This window comes from Aythya marila (genome assembly GCF_965140915.1).
Source record: "Aythya marila genome assembly, chromosome: 3".
Classification (NCBI taxonomy): domain Eukaryota; kingdom Metazoa; phylum Chordata; class Aves; order Anseriformes; family Anatidae; genus Aythya; species Aythya marila.
The window spans coordinates 81,360,340-81,376,310 of NC_139044.1; the positions used below are offsets into that span (position 1 = coordinate 81,360,340).

The window sequence follows — 15,971 nt, forward strand, 5'->3', positions numbered from 1 at the left end:
CTGATATTCCCTGTGAACGTATGAGAACAGCATCCAAATATTATCCTTACTCTATCTGAGGGAGGTCCCCTTGCTCGGTACTGTTTCTCATATTCATATTCTCATATACTTCTTTCTCTGTTTACTGAGCTTTATGTATGCTCTGGCACGATGCCCCTAAACTCAGTACGCAAATTGAAAAAAAGAGCTCATGCTACTTGCTGCTCGCCAAACAATAGAAGGAGCAGTGTGTTTTTCTTAGGTCCTGTAAGACCTGCCCTGAAAAGTAGAAAGTGTCAGAAAGTCTCAGGGGTTATGAATCTTACCTCTGTGCTTCCTCACTTCTGAAGATTAAATCAGAAGTACTGCAGGAGGATTTCATTGTGGTGGAAGAGGAAATTGGCTTTGTTGTTCCCACAGTTTTATTGGAGTCTCAAGCCAAATCCTGTCCCCTGTCACTTGTGTTACTCCAGCTGCTGCTGCACTGCGTTGTGAAACTCTTCTTGTTTAATATTCTTGGTTGCCTGTGCTCGTAAACTGTTACTATGGACCCTGGTACAGTTCCTCCCTGGAGAAAATCGCTTTCTGAAATAGTTCCTAGAAACAGTTTGGGAGTGAGCATCGACCTGAATCCAGTCCCCCAGGCAGCTGGGAGGCAGCTGTGCTGCTGCAGAGGTGAGCACGAGCGGGTGGCATGGACCTGAGCTGTCTGCTGCTAACTGGCCTCGTTGCCAGAGAGCAGATACCGGCTCTGTGTAGCTCACCTGTGTCAGCATAGCCCCGTGTGTCTGAATGAAGCGCTGGGCTTCAGAGATTACTTTCACGTTACTTTAACGACAGCTTGCCAAATGACAAAAGGGAACCACCTTAGCTGAATGCTCGTTCTTGGCTCCGAAGTGATGCGTGAGCAAACCCGTGTTACAGCCGGACGAGCAGTGTGACACGCTGAGCTCCAAACCCTGCTCTGGTAGCGCCAAGCAGCCACCCCAGTTTGGGTGCCCACGTACTGGGACCTGTTGCCTTGCTCTATGGCAGGTTGTACCGGCACCGCATCCCCGTAGGCTCCGAGCGGAGCCAGTCACAGTGTAGAAATCGTAACATACGGAGAAAAACGTGTATTACAGGAGTAGAATAGCCTCACTCGGGAGGGGGGAAGTGTTATATGCCTGCTATGTAGTAGTTGTCTCCTCCTTCCTAGCCTGACTTTTTAAATGTGCTTTTTTCTGCTCTTATACTGCCTTGATTGTAAATGCTTAATGCCTGATAATTGTGTGCTTTGTTTTCCAGTGGAGAGTGGTATTCCTGGAAGCAGGCAGGCGTGCTTTAACCTTTCTTCTGGAAACATTTAAAGTATTACAATAAAAAAAAAATAAATGAAGGTCTGCACAGCCTCTCTTAAAGATTACTTTTTTCTTCTTAATTATATATGGTATTTCGTTTTGTTTTATTAAAGATCTCTAGGAACTGAAATCTGGACAAATAATTGGACTGTCACACCTGACATTTCCCTACTGACGTGGAGTGATCAGGAAGCTGTACTCTGATCCCTTTGAAAAAGGGGAGAAACCAGGTTTCATCCATAAGAAAGGTTCAACTGTGGGAAAGAAAAAAACACCAAATGCTCTCTCTTCCCCCTCCCCTCCCAGCAAGATAGCGCATCACCAGACCTACGTTTTAGCATAAATGATGTGCGTGTGGTGCCAATTAAGTCTGCCCCAGACAGATCAGTGTAACTTTTGTCCTGGAAGTGCAAGAGGCAAAATAGGAGTGGCGGAGGGTATGGCCAGTGTTGCACGGAGAAGGCTGTGTTCAGCTGGGGCTATCCGAGTTAGGGCTGGTAACGTGGAAGAGGTTTGGAGGAAGGGTTGCTTCTTCTACAGAAGAAAATGCTCCAAAAGCATTGTAGGAGACCAGGCTGCACTTCCAGAAAATGGCTGAGGATCCATGGAGCTACAGCCGATGTGGTTTTTGAGTAGAAGTTTAGAAAATAGCTACAAAGCCAGAAGGCAGGAGGAGGAACTGGTTAACATGATTAAGCAACTGTTAAGATATCATGGGATTAATTCTATTACATCATGCAAAATAAGAACAAGAGAGAACATTTTGTATGTATTTCGGGAAAAGCTTCCTGACAGTGACAGATGCTGGACTGCAGAGCAGTCTCTACATCTTGCAGTATTGGGACTGAGATTTTCAGATGAATGCAGACAAGTAAAGCAAACGAGGCAGACAAATAAAGTTAGCAAGGCAAACGAAGGTCCCTGGTCCGGTGAGTGGTTCTTCCTTAGATAACACTGGTCTGCTATTATTTGCTAAACACCAGGCAAAATGGAAAATAAGGTGTGTTGAAAATTATTGTAATAATTTATTGTAATAAAGCATACTGTCACGGTGTTCAGCAGCTAATTATTACTGGTTAAGTAATGTTAGTAATTGTTCTTGCTATTCCTGAGACATGAGTAAAGCTGTTCCTGTTTCTGAAAGCTTGAGTTATAGGATTAACAGAAGGGACTGAGATTTAGTGAGAAGTTTGGGGTCTTGGAGGGGGGTTGCTTATGCTATGAAAGTCAGACTGGGGAAAGGGATAGGAAATTATCCTGAATTAACAAAAGGATAATGGGCTAGATGCCATAAATATAATTTAAAATCTGGTTACCTTCCACCAAAGGAAACATTTGAATATAGACTAAGTCCCTGGGCCTTAAGAATCTAAAAGTGTAACATGCCAGCGTGCTTCTAGGGGCTGCCAAACTTTTGCAACTGTTGATGCTTTTAGGCTTGTAATTCAGCTATTAGCACACACAGCTGAACTTCGTCAGGCTCATGCCCCTGCTTGGAGCCCTCCTGAACCTTAGGAATTGCCATTTTACGTTGATACAGAGAAAATTTGCACTTTGTTATGTATCTTGTCTGGATCCCAATCCACAAAGTCTCCAAATCCACCATTAGCTTTGTCTTCCTGCAGATGACTTATCTCTCTGAATATCTGCCAATCTCAGGTGAAGTTCACCTGGCCACTTGCTTAGTTTCTTGTGAGTTAAAACACTGAGGCACACATTTGCTCTCGCTAGAGAACTTGTATCCTCTTGCTAAGAAGAGAAATGTATTTTGTCATGGTCTATTACTGTGTTACTCATTCTGTTTCACATAATAGCAATAATTTTTTAAATGGCATTTTATTCAATTTTCCACTTTAGTACAAAGCACAAGGATTGAACAAAGCCATATTAAATATCAGGCATGTTTTTGTGCAGCACTTACTGTGGCTGAGGAGAATCAGCAAATGCATAATATTTTTTGCTGTCTTAAAAATCCATTACCACTCAGCATAGACTAACGCAATCAAAAAGGTTTCTTTCTTCCTCTCTTCTCCCTGCTCCTCTTTTACTTTTCACATATACAACAGTAATAGAATGCAAGAGTTTTTTTCAGCACAACATGAAAGTTTTTCTTGTTGTTCCTCTAAACATAATCTGAGGCTGAGGTGAGTTCCATTGATCAAACTGAAGTGTGGGGTTATCTTCTTTTTGTTAATGTAAAATTAGATGCAGCGTGTGCATATTTCAAACCACTCGATCCTCTAATTTAGTGAAGTAAATGTTACTTCATGCTGACCCCACTGTGTGCGTTCTCTCTCATAGTGGGGCTGGAAGATGTCGAATGAAGGCCGGGTATGGTAAGGACGAAGGGCCCAGGCCACTGGACATTGCCCGTCATGCTCACTCCAGTGCAAGTGAATAGCAGTAATATTAACTGTGTTCCAAATGAAGCTCGGCATTTTCCTCTGAAAGATGAATTTAATTCCCTTGATCCTTTTTTTAGCCATAATCTCTATACAAGGTGTAAAATAGGAAGAGATTAGAGGATTAGACTGCGGATAAAAACCCGTTATGTGGTAAGATGCATCCAAGTGTGAGGTCCTACAGCAGCAGAACAGCTGGCTCCAAGTGGTGCTGCACCCAGGCTAGGGGCTAATTCTCAAGAGCTCTGGGTACTACTATGTAGTCGCTTCACATAACCCCCCAAGGTATAGATGTGCTTGCATTCTTGGAGTTGGCACCGCATTGCATTGTGCCGTGTGACTGAAATGTGTGTTTACCCATCTCAAGAAATCTCAAAGCCATGAAAAATATGATCCGCTCTTACGGGGAACTGTTGCCCAACTCCTGCCTTTCTACATATCCTACTGAACTTTTCTTGGCACTTCTATCCAAAAATAAAGTGGGGGAGCTTTTTCTGTGTGGAAATATAAAGGCAAAGGGAACTATGGAATCAAATGCACTGGTATTTAGCTGGAGTAAAGAAAAAATGCTACTTTTGTTTTCAAGGCTAGCTCTGAATGTAGTGAAGAGAAACGCAACAAATTTTTTGCTTGAATATCAAACCTTTATTCCTTCACCTTGAAAAGACCAAGGAAAAATATTACTTTAAAATAGAGGGGAGGAAGAGGCAAAGATGAAACTCCAAATGAGAGCTGTTTAACCTAATAGAAATAAAGGACCAGAAGAATAGGACAGTTACAATTATTAGGTTGATAAGGATGAAAGAATAAAGTTCGGAATGCCGTGTCAATAGAAAAATATAAAATCTGAGAATGAAAGAAGGAGCAGAAAGAGAATAGAACAATCAAATCTAAGGCATGGTAATCAGCAATCAGTTGCACAGTGTAAGCTGGTAAAAGTTGTGATGGTTAGTTCAGTTTTCGGCATTGCAGAGGTATTTTTCCAACTTGATTTCACTGAAGTGCTAGTACAATAGGCTTTGATTCACTGAGTTTGAGGAAGTAGAAATATGGGGGAGAGAGTGAGTTACTCTCCTGATGGAGTGCATTTTTGAAGCTGTAGGGAATCTTGTGAAAGTGGCGTTGCTGTTAGGTAGAGAAATATTGGCTATGTTCTTAACAAGTTTTATGTTGTTTATGAAGAAAGTGATTTTACAGCTATTTGATTTTCCACATAGGAAGGATGTGAACAGTAAGGCCCACTGATTTAAACAAATAATCAGGACTCAATGATTCTTGATTTCTAACAGACTGCAGAACAATGTTATGTTTGATTAAGTGATGGTTGATCAACTTCAGATATGTGTGTTATTCATACATAAAATAGGAAAGAAAAAGAAGTATTGTCTTCTAGTATCCTTATTCTGTTTTTTGTATGTGTGTGTATACGTGTCCCCTAATCTGGTTATTTTATATGAAGGATTGATTACATTAAATTTAGGTTTATGACACAGTAAACTGTAAACCATTTTTTTCCATCCGTAGATTTAAGTGGTCTCTCTTTACTCTGTGCTCTAGCAACAATTTTTAGATTCCTGTGAATTAGATTAACTGTGGTTGTACCTTCATTATTATTAACAACTCTTTAACTAACAGCCACTCTGATACCATATGGCTAAGATGACCAAAAACCCCATGACAGAATAATTTATGACCAAACATTTGTCTGAAATTATTGCTTAAAATACCAGATTTCTTTTTTATTTGACATCAAGATTGTGTTCTTGCAAGTGAGTATATTTAGGCTTTGAGAGAAATTAAAGCTGAGGAAATACTTATATGAAACAAAAGTCAGCAACAGTACTACTCTTACATTCAAAAATACATAACTTCATGGTTTGCCCAAGAAGCTGATGAAGTGGGTTCAGCTCCTTCATGCAAGATCCTGGGAAAGGGGTGAGACTCATCTCTTTAGACAACTTTGGGTTCATAGCATCAGAGAATCATTAAGGTTGGAAAAGACCTCCAAGATCTTCTGGTCCAACCATCGCCCTACCACCAATGTCACCCACTAAACCATGTCCCTAAGCACCAGGTCCAACCTTTCCTTAAACACCCCCAGGGACGGTGACTCCACCACCTCCCTGGGCAACCTGTTCCAATGCCTGACTACTCTTTCTGAGAAGAAATTTCTCCTAATTTCCAACCTGAAATTTGTAGTGGTAGTGGTAGTTACATTATAGTTGGGTTGTAGTTACATTGCCGGTTCAAGCTTGTGTGAGATGCTCCTACCAAAAGAACTGCCTTTAGCCTTCTGTTAGATTTAGATCCTAATTATGATTAAAGAGATGATAAAACCATCTTGCAAATTGCATTTTCCCTAAAAATTGCAATTAATTGAAGTATTTTATGGACACTATTGGACATTCTCTTTAATAGCAATTATATCTACAAAATGTTTTTTTTTGGACAAGATTTCACCTTCCTTCTACAGTTCAAGTAGTATGCAGCTGTTTCGCAACTCATGTTGCAGTAATTGAAATAACGAAATGTTAATGCTTGTTGATTAAAATTTGCCTTTTCTCTCCATAATTTAAAAAATATATTCAAAATTGGTTTTCCTGAGGAACGACATATTATGTGAGAGACTGTTTGATAGCATGAGTTTGTATGGAGTCTTGGTGTGAGCTCAGGAGCAGCAGCCCCATGCTGAACAATGCAGGAACAGCTTGCTGACCTTCGCTTGACACTTGGTAAGATCCATTCTTCATATCTGAAAGAACAGGTTGATTTTTGTTTGATTTAAATCTACTTTATGATAGCATTAAGAAGTCCCAGCCAAAACAGGGTCTTCAGCAATCAAAACGTGTGTGTGCCGTGTCAGTTGCTGCATGTGTTGGGCCTACGCCCCACGCAGCCTGGTGACCTGGCTGAGTGATTTTTCAGCCTTCAGGACCGTCCAGCTCCTTCTGTGGTCACTGACAAACTTGGTTGATGGGGGAGCAACATATGCTGTTTGCACAGTGCATAGCATTTCTTGAGGGCTGCTGAAGACCTAACCTGTGCCACGTTGAGCTTTAGACAAGCCATGCTTCCTGAGAGGACAGGAAGGCCTGGTCTCTCTCGACTCCCTTCATGTCTGGCATGAAGCCACTGGACATGGCTATGGATGGTGAAGAGGGGTGAATAAATCCATCTGGGGGGCTCAGTTCTCCTGTGGTCAGCACACACAATGTGTGGTTGTGTAAAACCACTTTTGTGACCGTGACCTGGGCTCTTTTCTCGACCTGCCTGTCAGTGAGAAAGTCGAGTAAAGCTTAGAGCTGTTTAAAGCAACCTTCTTTCCTTCAGCCATTACTGTAATAGCAATGATAACACAGACTTGCTTAAAATTAATGAATTCATAAGATTTTAAACTCCATTAGGGGAATCAGGAGATTTATCTGTCAGCAGGTCTCATTTAATAGGAAAATAAGGAGAGGTAGAGACTTAGTTCTATTTAGTTATGATTTAGGTTTGTTTTTGTTTTGGAAGACTCATGTCTGTGGCATCGCATCCCTCAGTGCTCGTAGGAGGATGACTAGGTTTAGCAGAGCATGTTCTGTGTTTCTCCACTTGTAGTTAGAGGTGTTTCAGAAACCTTAGATCGCTGAGCTTCAAAGGGTTTTGTCTGAAACAAAGCAAAAGTTTTCCAAATTATCCAAGCCTCCAAATCCAAGGCTGTCTGCAGGTATTGTTGCTGTCCTCCCTGAAACTGGCAAGAACATCATATTCCCTGAATAGGTACAAGAATTTCCTCTTCACTAGAAATTAATGTTTTTGTTGGCTTTATTCCATGATGGGTCAAATCAAATAATAAAAAAATTAAAAATCCAGCAAACTAGAAATCCATTAATTCTGCCCAAAGAGATTATTTATATTACCCTGTTAGGCAGTCCTATATGTACAGAACAATATACTTAAAAACAAAAAAAGGGTTTTCAGATGTCCAAGATGAGCTAAACTAATGCTGCTTAGCATCATTTATGGGAATATGCAGCAATGCAAATGTCCTTACCGTAATGTCATAACATCATTATAATTTCACCCTTCCTCTCAGTGCTTTATTTGTGCCAATTTCTTAAGTGACCGCCTGAGACATTTTGTGAAAGTCTTTCCTAATTAACAAGGAATTGTTTAGGGTTGTGATTTTCCTGCTGATGCTTATTGTGCTGATTAGATATGGGCACATGCTCGTGTTTGTGTTCATTACATGTTCTTGACTGTGCTGGATGATTCACAGTCTGCTGCAGCAGGGAGAAGTATACGGTCTGCTGACTGGATGTAGCTTGTAATTCAGTTTATTACGGACTCTGTCTTGGCAGGATGAAGGTGATAGTATTTTTCTAATGCTAGAGTTTTGTTACTATGTATAGCCTATCAAATTTATATGAAAGTCCTCAGTAAAGAAAATGTTGAACACATTGTACTGATGGGGTGAAGCAGGGCATGGCAGCCTTGCGGTAGCCTACATCTGCCTGGGTGTTGTGAGTATAAATAATGTCTTCAGTCTTAAGTCGTTTCCTGATAACATGGAGATAGTGAGCCATGGTAAAGGCACAACCACTGAAGTCACAAGCTCCATGGATTCACGTGGCTGAAATCTATCTGGCAATGGTTTTATTGGCCTTTCCCTGTTTTCTCTAACCCCATCATAGACAGAAATAAATGACAGACATCTGCTGAAGGTTTCTTAGTGTGCCAATAATTAGGATAGTGTCTCTTTCCTTCCAATCTCATCATACTACACACAAACAAAGCCTTCCGCTCTCTACAGAGGAGATAATAATAAATTATTTTATGGTTAGTGGTTTTTATGACTTAGAGTGGACTTCTCAGTCACTGAGGGGTCACCTGCAGAAAGGGAGTCTTGGTGAAATTGAAAGCTTTGCACGTATACAACAGTGACTTAGCTCACTGTTTGGGTGTCAGCAAGAGGTACAGTGTAAGTAGAAAAATTAAGTTTTCTAGCATTTCTTCCTTTCAGAAGGAATTTCTTAATGTTTAGTTTTTTGAAAGATGGCTGAAGTCTCTTGTGGGCTTTTTATTTCTCGATTTTGCAAAGAGAACATTAGAAAATTGATGAACTAAACAGGAGATAGAGGCATGTCTGTTACCACAGTAGTCCCCAGGGCACTGCCTGTAATCTCTGCTTTCACAAAACAGGCTTCTCAGCTGGTCTTATTCACCTATTTAAAATACCAGCAGTCTCCTTCATAATTTGCCACATTTTTTGTGATGAAAGGTTGTTGGAAGCAAAAACAAAACCACCAAGTATATTAAGGCCATGAGACAAGGACGGCCGAAGTTTGTCCTGGAATGTAGCTGGTAAAAGGCTGTAAGACTGGCTTTTCTTGTAAAATGGAGGTACTGTTGACTCTTTCACAAAAGAATCAAAGTCACAAAAGGTAAATCTCACAAAAGCAGACTAGTAATATAAACAGGGATAAACTGTCCTGCCTCTCCAAACAACAAGGATGCCTAAAACAGGCTGTATCGGAACCATGAAAAGTCTGTACCAGGACCACCAAAGGTGATTTGTTCCAGTGCATTATTTCAAAATCCAGATCAGTCTTGTAAAAACATAAGGGAGTGTAGAACTGGAGAGTAAACCTAGTCTAGCAGGGAGATGCAACAGTGAATTTAAATCTAAATGTGGATTTGGTTGCAGGGCTCCCATTTGTGTCCATAACAGCATGTTGTGGGATCATAAATCCCCTTTCAAATAATTCTGTGCACTTGGTAGTTCTCTTATGAGAAAGAGAAAAAAAAACAACAAACAAAGCAATAAAGAAACAAACAAACAAAAAAACAACAAGTTGTTATTTCAGGACAACAGGTATGCTTTAGTTTCTACAAATAATAAAAAAGGATGTATGAATTTAAATATATTCACAGAATATTAATTTATTTTCATCTTCTGAAAATTAGAGAATTCTGGGATAAACAAAATGGAAGCTTTATTTTATTTTTCATTTTTTATTTCATTTATTTCATTTTTGTTCAAAGCCATATGCAGGAGAAGGCACTGGAAAGGTTTTTCTAACAGTAGTAAAGTACAGTTTTATAGTAATGGCATGGTCCATACTAAGAGGCCTACTGTACATGCAAATACAGTGCACTGTTCCCTTTTTCAGAACAGAGTTTACAAACAAAGTAATTCTGAATTTTTAAACCTCCCTTTTAAATCCAAAACTTCCTTGTCATCAATGACTTCATACTGATATTAAGATAAATCATGTAATATAAGACAATCTACACAAAGAAGCCTGCTGCAAAGCTGTTATACATATAAGAAGCAGGCAAGCAGCAGGTGCAGCATGGAGAAAGATACATGAAGAAGACATATACCTTAAATATTCTCATAAATATAGATGATCAATACTTGTTATTTTTAACCTGACCTATTTTGTTTTGTAAATGGTCATGAATAGGGATGATACTACAGTACAACACTGCCTTGCCAATGAACTCAGCATTGCGCACGCACACACACAAGTGCAATTTAGGGAGTCTAAACATGTAAAGAGATGATAAGTGAATCATATAGTCCTGTGTGCCAGGTAACAAAAGTGACTGGAAGATAAATCCAGGGTTACTCTTCACGTAAGGATGTGCATGAAGTCACACATCAGTCAGGTCCTGTGTAAGTCCTCCCAGCTGGAATGCAGGATGGACTTACAAGGTACTACAGACTGCTGGTGAGCCATGGAAGTCTCAAATATTAGAAATAAATAAAAGCCACAGAACTCTTTTTTAAATTTGTAAACTGTACTTTTGGAAGGGTCATTTTAGATATTTCAGATTTTTTTTTTCATGCTTGAGAAATTAGTGAACCATCTACTTAATATGAAGTTTTTAAATGCCGTTTATATATATATAAATATATATATGGACTTGCTATGTATGTGGAAATGACAACTGTTTTGTAAGAATGCAGAAAATGCTTGTGAAAGAAGAGCGCTGTCCATACTTACAATATAAGAATAATACATAATGTACTAAAGTAAAACAGCATTGTGAACAAACACAATCACAACTGTTTTGTGGTATCTGAAGGCCTCTGTGCTGATTGCTCATATTCTGCATATTGAGTAGGGTCAGGTGGTGGAGTTGCTGAGCACCAATTTCCCATTGATTTTGTTTGGAGTTGCTTGGACAGATCATTAGAGCTGTGTGAATAATAATTTCAGTGATTCACTGGCAATTCTGAGAAATCTGAAACTCCTAACTGGAAAGCACGGTGCTAGTCTGTTTATTTGCTAGGAAAAAAAAAAAAAAAAGTGTCAACCAAAACATCTTGTTTCAGTTCTGAGTATCTTTAACAAAAGCAAAGGAGGTTTAGAATCAAAGGGTTGCATTCAAAGGAGCCCGTGGGGTCAACTCATAAAAGCTCGGAGGAGCTTTTCCCAGCTTTTTCCAAAACCTAATGAAATGCTGTGTCCAGGTCTAGTCCGATCACTCTTCAGCTGGAGACCCCAGTTCATCCTGTCCTACAATAGCAGCACTGCAGAGACCCAGAACTGGAGGAGTTTGGTCCTGCTCTTGTTCCAGAGCAGGATGCTTTTGCTAATAGCTAATAAAGGCGCAGCCTCTGAAAATGAAGGCTTCTGTGTACCTCTCCCTCTTGAATCCCCATATGATCTATGTTTTGTCAGTGAAATTGCTCACAAGTTCTCCAGTCCCCTAGGAAGACTAATAAAAGTCTTTTATATCTATAATCTATATGTGCTGGCAAACTTGAATAAATTTACATATATGAAAAAGAACAAATTGAGATAATTGAAGAGTACAAAGCTTAGTGCTGAGAACATACAATAGTATCTCTTTCACCAGATGTGTGTGACTAAGCAGCATCTTATTACTGGTTACAGAACGCGAATTCCAGAAAGGGCCATTAAAGAGATGGCCTTTAAATGTACAGGGCGAGAAACAGTTACTTACCTAGTGCCAGAAACTGCAAAGTGGCAGGCACAAATTATATGGCCGGTGGAAATTGGACAGTGAAATATGCTTTTCCTCAGTTACGTTGTTCATAAAAGGAGGATGCTGTAGTAGGCTGTGTAAGTCCTTAGGAAAATGATTCATGGACAAGTACAATTTCAAAACGTATGTAATGTTATACGGGACCCCTTATTATGTGTACAGTTATTTAGTTGTGTGTGTTTACTCCTGGGAATTCCTAACAAAGCAGGGAAATGCCGGCTTCTTGCTTTTATCAGTGGATACCTATGAATAGACTCAGCACTTGCATTCCTTCAGTGTCAGAACTTCAAATCAGAAGACTGAAGGGGGATTGGGAGTACATGTGTTTTCCAACTTTGATGCTTTGATTTAAAATAACAGTAGTAATTTTTAACCTGCACTTAGGGTATTTTAACCATTTTTTCCCCATGAGAAGCTCTTGAATGATAAGCAATGGTTAAGTAAGGTAGAAGCTTTCAGCTTTATTAAGCAAACTCACAAAACAGGGGCAGCTAGACTTCAGAATTTTACTAAGAGGTAAATTGTGTGTCATATCCCTCATCTTTGCCCAGATGGCATGGCTTGTTGGTGACCAGAAGAAATGACACCTCTTACTCTTCTAAGCTGACTCAGTGCTCCTAATGTTAGTCAGTGGCTTACAGGAGTGTTACAATAAAGATAAGAAGTGAAATATTTTTAGTCTGATCTACTGCGTACATCTCATGAAACACTTGATTTAGAGCTCGTGGAGGGGGAAATCATTTTTACAGTCAGGAAAAGGCAGTCTTAAATCCAGCTAATAACTTAAAATCTAGATGTCCAGCTCAGCCAGAGGCTTCTGGTACAATTACATTTGGCTGCTGTCTTTCCGTGGCAATGAATTCCTTCTCTTGTCTGTTGTGACACATAGGTGAAAAACATGCAGCAGAGCCAGATGATGCAGAGCTGGTGAGCCTCAGCAAAAGGCTGGTGGAGAACGCAGTGCTCAAGGCTGTACAGCAATATTTAGAAGAAACGCAAAACAAAACCAGACAGACTGATGGAAGCCCTGTGAAAACTGAGGAAGCAGCCAGTGGCACTAAGAATGAAAGCGACAATGACAGCAGCAAGTGAGCACTGTGCAAAAGCCCGGGAGCAAATATCCCACCGAGAATAACCACAGAAACATGTCCCGGCTCCCTGCTGAAACTTGCTAAGTGGTGCTGGGTGACAGGCACTCTGCTTTGTGAGTCTCTTATCAAAAGTTTGTTCTGAACCGAAGGACACTGCCGACGAGCCTAACAAGTGCTTGCGTTGCTGAAAATCTGTTGAATGCTGAGAGGGATGGACTGCAGAAAAAAGGCAAGAATGGTGAATCAGACAGCTCCAGTCTTCGCTGGCTCTTCACCAAGAGCCCCTTCCTTGCTTCTGGAGAGAAACTGAGCCCTCTGTGTTTGCCTTTTGGGTTGTAATGAATGGCCACGGAAGGGGCCTCGCCATATGTGGAAACAATGCCCTCCGTGCTGCTTGGCGCTGCCACAGGGCTGCTCGCTGGATGTGAGAGCACATTCTGTTTTGTAGTCAGCAGCAGTCATCCCAGGCTAAAAATTACCACTACAGATATTCCTCGCAGATACTATTACACAGTATGTAATATAGCAGGAGTTTCTCTTAAATGTGACACTGTTCTGTTCTGTACTTTTTGGTAACATTTGTTGATGCAAATTGTATTATTTTTTTTTTGTCAGAGTACCTTTTTATAAAAAATCAATATGGGAAAAAGCACTGAATACTGTCCAAAACAGATATGATCTCTTTTTCTCTGTACATTAATAATTCTAAGTGACATTAGTTATTATAAAACGTTATATTGTTCTTCCCCTCTAGGAAAGAACCGTGAAGCAGACTTAGTAAAGGAAGCTTTGCACAGAGAAACACAGGCCCTGTTATCCAGGCTGAATCAGATAAAGGAGCTGTTATCCAGTCCAGAGATCCGCATGAAAATTAGCAAAGAACTGTTTGAAGACAGGCACAACTCCAACAGTAAATGGAAAAGTTGTATCAGCTCTGGATCTCCAAATGCATGATTGTAAATGGCTGTGATGTGAGATCTCACCAGGTTGTTAGAAGATGAAAAACATTTCTTCAAGAAATTTTCTTATCTCTGTTCATCTTTTATTTTATTATTTTTTTTTTACTGAAAATACAATTGATGTAAATGGCTCATGAGGAGTATACTAAAGTACTTGCACAGAAGGAGTATAGTTCATCATTAAATACAACTACTCCTCAGCACCGCTTTGAAAACATGTGAGCATACAGGTAGACAACATGATTCCGAAGTGGAAAACTACTGGCGTCAAAAAAAGCTGAGCAAACACTGTGCCCTTCCTTTATCATTGTGAAAAATTCAGACTTTTCTCATAGATTCTTTCTCCAGCAGTGATATACCGATATTAAAAATATTGATGCTTTTAAATACTTTAAAATGTGTATTTGAAAAAAGCTCTTTTAATTATCTGCCTTTTGTATACATACTGGCATTTTGGGTTAGCACTGTCTATTTTTAATTTTTTTTAAACAGCACTTGAATACATGTATAGATGCTGATATGCTGTTTCTGCTGATGTTTACACTAACACAAGAATGTTTTAAATTTCAGAATGAAATTCAGACTCCACTGATCTCAATGTCAAACTCTTGTTGGCTTTAATGGAGTCAGGATGCTGCAATTAAAGCCTCATGAAAATAATAATATTCCTCGGGATGATATTTGCCTTTTCATTTTTGTAGAACAGTGTTTTATGTCTTCTGTTTTTGATGTCTCCTCCATCTCTACCTTGGGTAGCCTGGGGTGGGGTGTCAGTTTGCTCTGCGGGGTGTCATTGTTCCCTCCATACACCCACAAGATTCAGTGAAGCTTTGGATGTACAATGCAGGAATAGGTCCAATATTTGAACTTTTTATAAATATTGTTTTAAATTTCCGCTGATGATAAAAGTTATTTAATACATGTTGTGATTGGTATCAGTTTTGTGCTGTTAGAACAGCTGTGTGCATATTCTTCATTGATCTCAAGCACTGGTCATTTATCTCATGCTTTATGGCTCATTTTTTCCCCTCATTTGATAAATAGCAGTATATTCTGAAATGTCTCATACATTTCTCAATCCATGCTCACAATAAAGTATTTCTTCCTTTGCACTCTGTGTATGTTTTCACCCATCTCCAAATGGATTTTTAATAAAATGAGGTACTTTGCAAGTAACAAAACTGACAGGATCATTGCTTGTATGAATCACCCCCACAATGCTGACTGCGGGTCTCGAGCCAAGACACTGAGCTAGAGCTTGGATGCTGAAATCATGTGAAGAAATTCATGCAGATAAGTCCCAAGTCAGTATGGATTTTAAAAAGCCACCAGGAATTACATTCTCTTCTTTGAATCACAGAATCATCTAGGCTGGAAGAGACCTCCAAGATCACCGAGTCCAACCTCTGACCTAACACTAACAAGTCCTCCTAAACCATATCACTAAGCTCTACATCTAAACATCTTTTAAACACCTCCAGACTTCCCTGGGCAGCCCATTTTAAGTGCTAGTTTCATCAAAAAATTCCCAAGGCAAAATTTTAAATGGTAAAACTTCACCATTCTCTAGAAATTGACCTGTTGTTTGGGCATTATGGGTTTAGAAGGAAGTACAGCTACAGCTTCCTTGAGGTCCATATGCAATCTTCAACCTCAAAAGTCGAGATTAAATTTAAGAAATGGTCTAAAATTTTCTCTAGAATTTAATAAGTAAATAAATAGATAAATAAATAATCAGAATTTGCCATCCTGGCATGGGTCTGGAAAAAAATGACAAACAAACCTTACAGGAGACCTGCATTCTTCTCGATCAGGAGCTGTGGGTTCGAGGCTCCCCCAGAGGCTCTAGGAAGACACTAGATGTCCCTGTTCAAGCAATTGAATCCCACCCTTGATTTTCAGATGTTTTGACCTGTGAAAATCAACAGGGCTTTTGTTTCTAAAGCACTGTTTCTTCGAAAATGCAAGCCATAGCCTTTAATTCTGGGTTTGACAAGGCGCCACTACTAATTTACTCAAAATTGAGCTCAAAATAGGGTAAAACAAAACAATCCTGCATCTAGATTCATGCTCTTACAACAGCCCTTCTTCCCCTCTCTCTGGTTTTGTTTTGGTTTGGTTTTGATTTTGTTTGTTTGCTTGTTTTTGGCTACTACTACTAGGCAGCGGAGCCTGCTTGCCACATTAAAGCAGAAA

At 39.7% G+C, this 15,971-nt stretch overlaps 1 protein-coding gene across 3 annotated transcripts in view; it reads left to right on the forward strand.

Moving 5' to 3' along the window:
* AKAP7 (A-kinase anchoring protein 7) overlaps positions 1–13,703 on the forward strand; it is an 86,291-nt gene extending 72,588 nt beyond the window's left edge. The window contains exons 8-9 of one of the 3 annotated variants that reach the window (XR_014317125.1): positions 12,615–13,329; positions 13,571–13,703. Coding sequence is in view for 1 of the 3 variants with exons in the window: in XM_082756131.1 (XP_082612257.1) it covers positions 12,615–12,817 (203 nt within the window). In the remaining 2 variants the exon portion in view is untranslated. Of the gene's footprint in view, positions 1–12,614; positions 13,331–13,570 lie in introns of those variants that run through there. The other 2 variants (XR_014317126.1, XM_082756131.1) reach the window with 2 other exon arrangements.
* Positions 13,704–15,971: the final 2,268 nt, after the last annotated feature.